The 8659-nt window shown below is 27.7% G+C and overlaps 2 protein-coding genes across 2 annotated transcripts; one reads left to right on the top strand and one right to left on the bottom strand.

The window, feature by feature from the left end:
- The first annotated feature begins 236 nt into the window (after positions 1 to 236).
- On the top strand, positions 237 to 2709 carry spag (RNA polymerase II-associated protein spaghetti). The gene is made up of 9 exons (XM_017900168.1): positions 237 to 269; positions 540 to 686; positions 749 to 880; positions 978 to 1219; positions 1297 to 1507; positions 1594 to 1920; positions 1981 to 2259; positions 2347 to 2539; positions 2621 to 2709. Exons 2-9 carry the CDS (start codon positions 549 to 551, stop codon positions 2707 to 2709), a joined length of 1611 nt encoding a protein of 536 aa, XP_017755657.1. The 5' UTR covers positions 237 to 269; positions 540 to 548.
- Positions 2710 to 2988: 279 nt separating this feature from the next.
- On the bottom strand, positions 2989 to 5548 carry IFT54 (intraflagellar transport 54). The gene is made up of 10 exons (XM_017900091.1): positions 5304 to 5548; positions 5097 to 5214; positions 4909 to 5021; positions 4558 to 4830; positions 4096 to 4490; positions 3881 to 4006; positions 3558 to 3804; positions 3349 to 3468; positions 3205 to 3290; positions 2989 to 3139 (listed from the first exon to the last, which is right to left on the bottom strand). The coding sequence occupies exons 1-10, from the start codon at positions 5436 to 5438 to the stop codon at positions 2989 to 2991; spliced, it is 1764 nt and encodes a 587-aa protein (XP_017755580.1). The 5' UTR covers positions 5439 to 5548.
- Between the last annotated feature and the right edge of the window lie 3111 nt (positions 5549 to 8659).

The following is an 8659-nucleotide window of genomic DNA, read 5'->3' as shown; positions in this document are numbered from 1 at the left end:
ATTAAATATTTTTATTACTTCTACGTATTTCCTTTATTACTGATACATAAATGATACAAAAATAAATCAATTAATCATAATCTATCTAATAACGTTTGAACTTCCTATTAATATTAGTTCAAAGATTTTCCAATACGTAGCACTAGTATCGGAAAATGTAAATATTTCGAAATTTGCCGAAAGTGATCTACTCCAATATATGTAGCTACAATTAAAATCTTATTATTTATAATATTAACAATTCCAAGTATAATTAATAAAGCAAAAAGGTATTTAATATATATAAATTTGATGAAAAAATTCTCTGCATGAAACGAAATATAATACTTTGAATACAATGAATTGTATGAATTTCTTATAATATTGATGATTTTAAAACATATAATGATGCATGATGTAAACAAAGTGAAAATTTTATTCACTTAAATAATTAAATATTTCAATTAATCGGTAGACAAATAATTATATCACTATTTATTTACTTTCTTTAGGATGTGTAGAATATAACCTAAATTTACACTTCATTTTTCTAATCGTAGTTATAAAAAATGGATAAATCAATTTTGATGCAAAAGCAGATAAAGGATAATGCAGAAGATTTACAAAAAGAATTTCTTGATATGAAAAATTGGGAAGAGCAAATGAAACATAAAGATGAAGAAATAAGGAAAGAAGGAAGTGATCAGGTATAAATTGTATTTGAATTACTTACAAAAGTATTGAACTTTACAAGGATATTGTTTTGTAGGTGACTTTACCACCAATAAGAAATAAGCATAAAAATAGAATAAAAAATGATTCCACAAAAAAAAATGAAATTGATAATAAACCAAAAAGAATTAAAGCATATGATTATTCCACCTGGGATAAATTTGATGCAGTAAGTTTATTACATTGTAAAAATTGAATTATTTATGTTTTTGAAAAATTTTATCAAATTTAGAAACTCTAATATTATTTATAATGTTTCTTTAAAGGATGAAGCATGTAAAGAAATAGATACAAAAGAACAGTCAGATTCTGAAGGTGAATCTATGTCTAAAGAAGAATTAGAAAAAGCACACAAAGAAGCGACGAAACATAGAAATGAAGGCAATATTTTTGTGCAGCAACAGAAATGGGTTAAAGCAGTTGGCTGCTATAATGAAGCTATAAAACTATTTCCATTTGATGCAGTATTTTATGCCAATCGTGCGCTCTGTCAGTTGAAATTAGACAAGTATATATACATCTCAATTATATCTACATATTAAATTAAATACTATGAGATTGTATTAAAATACTATATTTTTGCAGTTTATATTCTGCTGAATCCGATTGTACTGCTGCAATACAATTAGATGATGTTTATGTAAAAGCTTATTATAGAAGAGCAACAGCCAGAATGAATTTAAAACAATATAAAGAAGCTAAACAAGACATAGAAAAAGTTTTAGAATTAGAACCCTCTAATAAGGGAGCCAAGTTATTACTTAATAAAATTGAAAGCAAGATTATATGTCCAAAGGTAATTGTTGAACAAAACACAAAACTTAATTATTATTATGATAAAACGCAAAACTGAATATTATTTAATGATGGTATTTTATATAGACAAGCAATATAGTGAAGGAACATGCAAAACAATCATTTAAAAAATTATCAATTGAACAAAAAATTGGTGAAAAAATATGGAACAGTACTACATCGAATGTACAAGAAATGGACACTAACAATATTAAAGACATTACACATACAGAAGAAAATATAGATATCAGAAATATTACAAATATTAAAAATAGTACAGAAGTTAAAGAAAATAATGTGACTGATACTGCTGTAGAGAAGAAAAGAGATCCACGTATTCCAGATTGGTTACCAGAGAAAGATGATGTTATTGTAATTGAACCAATTGAAAAACCTCCTCATTTACGCTCAAAGGTAAAATTATATACAAATTACATCAAATTACTGGAAGTCTAAGATATTTGCAATTTATAGCAATCATTGACAAAAATACCTATTCAAGAAGTAGACTTTGATATCAATTATTGTGACTATGTTGATGATAAAACAGAAACAATATGTAGTAATAATGAGCCTATACAAACAGAAGAAACTCATAAAGATAGCAATGTTATGAAAAATGATAGTTCTATTTCTGTTCCTGAATCTTCAAAAGTTATTAATATTATATCTCCAATTCCTAAGACAGCTGTTCAATTTGTAACAAATTGGAAAACAAATAATTCATCAGAATTTAGATATAAATATCTAAAGGTGAGAATGATATTTAAAAATAAGAATTTTTTAGTTGTTGAAATTTTTCATGATTGCATACTAATGATTTAATGAATCAAATTATAGCAATTACCAGAGGACACTTTACCTAAAATATTCCAAGATTCAATGGAATCCGATATCTTTAGTCAAATAATAGAAGTTTTGAGAATAGAGTTCATAAAAAGGAAAGATCCAATATACTATTATTTGAAGGATCTTAGTCAAGTCAAGAGATTTAGAGCACTTATTATGTTTATTAACAGCAGTGATAAAGAAAGTAAGTATTATTATGTATTGTAGCGGTATTTTTATATTATTAATAATATTTTTTTGTAATTGATCTCTTATTAATTTACAGGTTTAAGAGTACTTTTTGAATATTGCAAAACAGTTGAAAACGTGCCTCAAGATAAAATTTTAGTTTTACGAGATAAATATGAAATTTAAAAAGAAATTGGTAAAAGTACTTCAAAGTGATTTAATGACATTAAGTTACATATATTCTGTACAAATGTTCCTATTTGAATAAGTATAAATAAATATATAAAAATGGTTAAAATCATTTCACAATAAATTATATTACATAACATTTCAAATTATATATTTTATCATTTCACATATATACAATTTCTAATTACAAACTTAAAAGAAGAAATACATTTATATTAATTATATTAACAATTATAAAAGAATATTGTAATTTTACAAATTGCAGTAAAATAAAATTTAAGTACGACCATTTAATAAAGTTTGTATCCTTTGGTCATTTTTCATAATTTGTGATTTCGCTTGACATATTTTATCTAATTGCAATTTCACATTGTGATCAATTTCTTTTAATGTATCTTTCATAGGTTCTATTAATTCTTGTGTTTTTCTGGAAGAATAATATGCATTTGATTTACAATCTTAAACGATTTAAATAAATTTACATATTCTTACATTTTTTCTATTTTTAATTCTTCGTTTACTTGTTGATACTGATTTTTCCATTCTATTAGTTCTTTTTGCATAATTTCTACATCTTCCTGTAAATAATATTTATGTTATAGATGTAGTATCATAAAAGATAACAGATGAAATTACCTGAAAATAATCTAGCAATTTTCCAAGCGGATTTGTTGCACGAGTTAAAGTTTGTATCGTGTTTCGTAATTTATCAATTTCCTTTGCTACTATGTCACGCTTTGAACTTGTATCCCATGCCTAATAATAAATTCATATTTAATTTACTAAAGAATTTTGTGTCGTTATAATAATATAAAAATAATAAGTTATAATAGAATTGTACTTACAATATTTGTTTTCTTAGGTATTACATCTACATTATCGTTATTAACTAACTCCTTTTGTGTTTCTAATATTTGAGCAACAAGATGTCCATGTTCTTGTGTTAGTTGATCATCAACTTTATAGTTTCCACTATTTTCTAAAGAATCACTACCACCTCCTCTAGTTTCCATAACTACCATATCTTCAGCATCATCGTCATCTTTAAGATCAGAATTTTCTACAATAACGCTAATATTTCCCATAGGTGTTCTAGAAAACAAATTGATATTAATTTATATTGTCTATAAAATATTTTACATTCAAACAATTTAAAAATTAATCTAACAGTATTTCTTCATTAACTATTAATTCTACTTTTCCTCGTATTCTAGGTGCTGCAGGTCTAGCACTAATTGGTCTTGAAGTTGGTGGACGTAAAGAAGTTCTTGGTCTAGAATTTGATTGTGAAATACTAAAAGAATTTTATCAAGTTAATATTGCATATTACAATCATCAATATAGTAATAATAACTTAAAAATAAAATATTATGTATGTGATACCTAGTGTCATTATTTTCTAATTGAAACTTTTGAGTTTCTGCTATCGATTGATCAGATTTTTCTATGTTTTGTAAAGGAACTTCATTATTTATCATGCCAGTTTCCTTGTACTCAAGTTTGTTTGTGTTTTCATCTATTTTATTATCTTTTATATTTGATTCTGAATTTATAGAGTTAAATGCAATGAGCATTAGATCTTGTGATTCATTACTTTCAGTATGTGTCATATGCTTTAAATTGTTCTCCAATTCTTTTTGCTTTTTACATTCATCTGTTTTTCTATCCAATTGCAAAGGACTTGTTTCAGGGAAAGGTGTAGAGGATGTGTTCTGTTTAGATTTAGCAGATGAAGACCTTCTTCTATGTGCAGATGAAGGAACTTTCTCTTGGGTTGGCTAGAAGATATAAATTCATTTATATTCTACCACCTGTATAATTTAGATGAAAGGTGTATTAATTTACCTCAATTTGTAGATTTTCTGTAACTTCAACATTTTTTTTAGATTCTTGGCTTTCTTCTTTGCGTGTTTCTTTATGTATTGTTGCATTACTTTCATTAAGAACTTTCTTCTTTTGTTCTGTAGATTTTTCCTTCGCTGTTGAAATTTTTCTTTGAAATCTGTCTTTTGATGATACTCTCCTTTCATCTTTTGTTATAGATGACTTACTTCTCAAACTAGATTTGTTTTTTTCTAAATTTTTCTTATATTGTTGAATGACTTCTATACTACTTATCTATTTAATTCAAAAAACATCTTTACTTTATGGGTGTTATTTTCTACCTTACACTTGTAAATATTTTGCTAATATTACCTTCTTATCTAGAGCTTTTCCAATTGCTTGTAATAACTCATTTGTTTTAGTTGGTTCCTGACCTGAGATTATCTTACTGGCTCTTACAGTTAAATTAATGCCAGTAGCCAGTTCTAAAATTATTATACAATATATTTGAATATAAAAAACATTATACTTTTTATAATACAAGGAAAATTATAACTTACTGACGACGTCGATCAATTTTGATAAATAAGAAAGTTTTGACTCTTTATTTTTTATATTTTCTGAGTTTAGTTCTTCCTCTGTATACAAACCGTCTAGAAAACCAGTTTCATTTATGACCTATGATACCATTCATTTATTAGGAATAAAAGCATTGATTATATTCATGTTTTATTTACAACCAGATATGTGAGCAAAAGATACGTTACTGCTGACACAATATCGTGAAGAAATCGAAACGGTGGTTTCCTTAGTAATTTTTCGGTGAGCGGTGGCTTTTTGAAGTATTTTCCAAGTAAATCTTGAGTCTTCTTAATAGTTTCCGGTTTTATATCGTCTGTCATTATTTACAAATAAAATTAATTACAAGTGAAACATATCACCAACTACAATGCATGTTTCTTACAATCTTGGTGAACTTTGTGTAGCATTAAATGGTTGCTTAGCAACCACATATGACTATCATGTATAATTAACAGCTATGGTTGAATAAAACTTCAGCAATATGCAATTATTAAATATCAATATTTTCTATAAATATAATACATAGTGTTTCTAATATTTAACAATTCATATTTTTTATTTTAATGGTACGATACATAAAAAAAAGAAAAAGATTAAATAGTTCTTAGCGAAAAATTGTCTTTGTTTATATTTATAGCAAGTTTACAAACAATTATAATCATAGTAAGTGTGTATTTTTCTATAATAATAACGAAAAGATTATTACGAGTATAGAATAACATTCATTTTAAATGAACAGTAGGGAAAAATGCAAATATAGTAAGTACATGCTATGGTATATACTAATATGGTATAACTTGGTACATTCCTTTCAAATTACTTTTAAAGATATTTATTATTTATTGATGCTTATAACCAAATAAATTTACTCTCTTTCCAAAATTCCAATTATTGACTATCAAAATGCTATTAACATTAAAGGAAATCACGATTTTTAATTCATCATTAATTGAATATTATCAACTCCAAAAATCAAGTAACCAACGTATTTGATATCGTTGCTTTTAGACTCGTATCTCGTTAACTTCTTGTTACCACTAGCAGTTAACAACTCGGTGACGATGCTTCTCGATCGAGCAATAGCAGTCCAAAACCTGAAGGCTCGTGTGTAATCGTATAGCTCGAAGGAAGGCAGATAAATCGGCGGACGTCAAGGCGTTAGCGTTTTATAGTACATTAATTAGTCCGCGATGAAGAGGCGGATAAAAAGTTTTGCAAGGTTGTAAATGCAAAAGGGGAAAAATAGTTCGTAAGGCTTGTGCTCATGGGACGTGATCCGCCATTTTTCTACCTTTTTCTTACTGGAAGCGTCGTCCGCGTGGTATTTTACAAGGTATGCATGCAGCGTGTTCACGTATAACACACTCGGGTCAAACCGTTTATAGCTTTACTAACAAGGAGAGTGCAAGACCTTCGGGTCACCAATTTAGTTGAAACATTGCAGGTTTGTAGATTTCGTCATGCAGTTTAAGAAAATATATCATTATAGTCGCAATTATTCAATAATTGTTGAGATATTTATGATTTAAGTTCTAATACTTCTTTAATTATTGATTTTCTTCCAATAGTTTTTAAACGGCTTAGGAGCGACAGTTGAGTATTCATACGATGGAGGACTGAGGTTCGAGTCCTGTTTATAGCTGCTAGTTTTTTTCAACTTATTTTTTATTTTGTATTCATTTTTCGCCAATGAAAACATTGTAAATAAACAATTGTAAATAAAATTTAATAAAAAAATTTATTTTTTACGTTTTCTTATGCTGGTATATATTTATTACAAAATAATAAGAATATTATGCGAGAAAAACACTTTTCTATAGCAATTTTTTTCTCGCAACGGTCCGTGGTACGGACATCTACTCAGATTCTAATGTCTATATGTCATTATTTTTTATGTCGTTAACAATTAACGTGTATATGTAAAACTTTCAAAGTGAATAAAAAGTACTTTAATATATAACCATGGCAGTTTCATTTTCTTTTTACCACGAACAAAAGCACGCATCTTCATCTGTGACTTCATGTTCAACGAACTATTAAGAGAGTAAAGTAAGAAAACGAAAATATAAATAATCATTAGATAAAGGAAATACAAAACCTAACGCTCATGTAAGTTTTAATTATCAAATTAAACATTGTATAAGCACGTTGCCTATAATTCCAACTTTGCTGTGCAGCTACAAATGTTCATGAATTAATTGCAGTAATTTGGAAATTTATTAATTTTCTACTGCCGAATAAATACAAATTTTACCGCCTGCGATCAGCGCCATCTATGATTTGGGTTCAAAAAGCAAGAAAGTGATAGGAATATAGAATAGGCAAGGAGGTCGTCGACTGCAAGAAAGTGATAGGAATATAGAATAGGCAAGGAGGTCGTCGATGTGCTGGTCACGTGGTAGAAAAGGACAGGGAGGGGATAGAATGGCCCCGGCAGTGAAAAATTATTAATTACTCAATTTCCGTAAACAATTTGTGAACTTTTATAATTTCCTTGCAAAGCTGAAACCTCAGGCTACATTCTTATTTAACTTTCGTAAAGAATTTAACTCTAAATTGTTAGTTATTAATTTTTGTTTGATGGCGTCTATAATTTCGTAACGACGACCATTACGATCTTCCGTGAAAATATTTAATACTAAACGAAACTAGAAGCAAAATGTGATCAAATGTTATATGAGAAGATTCGCAAGGACATTGTCTTTCTAACGAGTGCATAAAGTTTCATAAATTAATTGCGTAAAGGACAGTATTAATGAAAAACCAATGGCGTCTACGACAACAATTCAAACACTGCGCAGAGTAATAATTAATATTAAATTAATTAGGGACAAGTCTATATCGAAAAGTATATTGGAAAGTTCTTGAAGGATCTGTCTTTACGATGCAGCTATAAAAGTTCATAAATTAATCGCAGGAATTGAGTAATTAATTAATTAATTTTGATTTTTATCTGGAACTGTTCCGTTAGTTCCAGTACACAACTGTAGGTGGCGCTGACTGTTCCTTTTTGAATTTTTATTAGGAAATTAATTAATTACTCAATTCCTGCGATTAATTTATGAACTTTTATAATTGCATCGTGAAGGCAGATCTTTCAAGAACTTTCCAATATATTTTTCGATATAAATTTGTCCCTAATTAATTTAATATTAATTATTATTCTGCGTAGTGTTTGAATTGTTGTCGTAGACGCCATTGGTTTTTCATTAATACTGTCCTTTACGCAATTAATTTATGAAACTTTATGCACTCGTTAGAAAGACAATGTCCTTGCGAATCTTCTCATATAACATTTGATCACATTTTGCTTCTAGTTTCGTTTAGTATTAAATATTTTCACGGAAGATCGTAATGGTCGTCGTTACGAAATTATAGACGCCATCAAACAAAAATTAATAACTAACAATTTAGAGTTAAATTCTTTACGAAAGTTAAATAAGAATGTAGCCTGAGGTTTCAGCTTTGCAAGGAAATTATAAAAGTTCACAAATTGTTTACGGAAATTGAGTAATTAATAATTTTTCACTGCCGGGGCCAT

The sequence above is a fragment of the Eufriesea mexicana genome, unplaced genomic scaffold (genome assembly GCF_001483705.2).
Source record: "Eufriesea mexicana isolate 0111107269 unplaced genomic scaffold, ASM148370v2 scaffold1121, whole genome shotgun sequence".
NCBI lineage: Eukaryota > Metazoa > Arthropoda > Insecta > Hymenoptera > Apidae > Eufriesea > Eufriesea mexicana.
The sequence above is the reverse complement of the archived record's forward strand: the minus strand, read 5'-3'. Positions and strand labels throughout refer to the sequence as shown.

Coding starts and splice junctions, on each gene's coding strand:
- spag (XM_017900168.1), top strand. CDS start 549: ATGGATAAATCAATTTTGATGCAAAAGCAGATAAAGGATAATGCAGAA. Junction 1,508..1,593: donor GCAAGATTATATGTCCAAAG/GTAATTGTTGAA, acceptor TATTTTATATAG/ACAAGCAATATAGTGAAGGA. Junction 1,921..1,980: donor CTCCTCATTTACGCTCAAAG/GTAAAATTATAT, acceptor TGCAATTTATAG/CAATCATTGACAAAAATACC.
- IFT54 (XM_017900091.1), bottom strand. CDS start 5,438: ATGACAGACGATATAAAACCGGAAACTATTAAGAAGACTCAAGATTTA. Junction 5,215..5,303: donor TTCACGATATTGTGTCAGCA/GTAACGTATCTT, acceptor ATGGTATCATAG/GTCATAAATGAAACTGGTTT. Junction 4,831..4,908: donor GAAAAGCTCTAGATAAGAAG/GTAATATTAGCA, acceptor TGAATTAAATAG/ATAAGTAGTATAGAAGTCAT.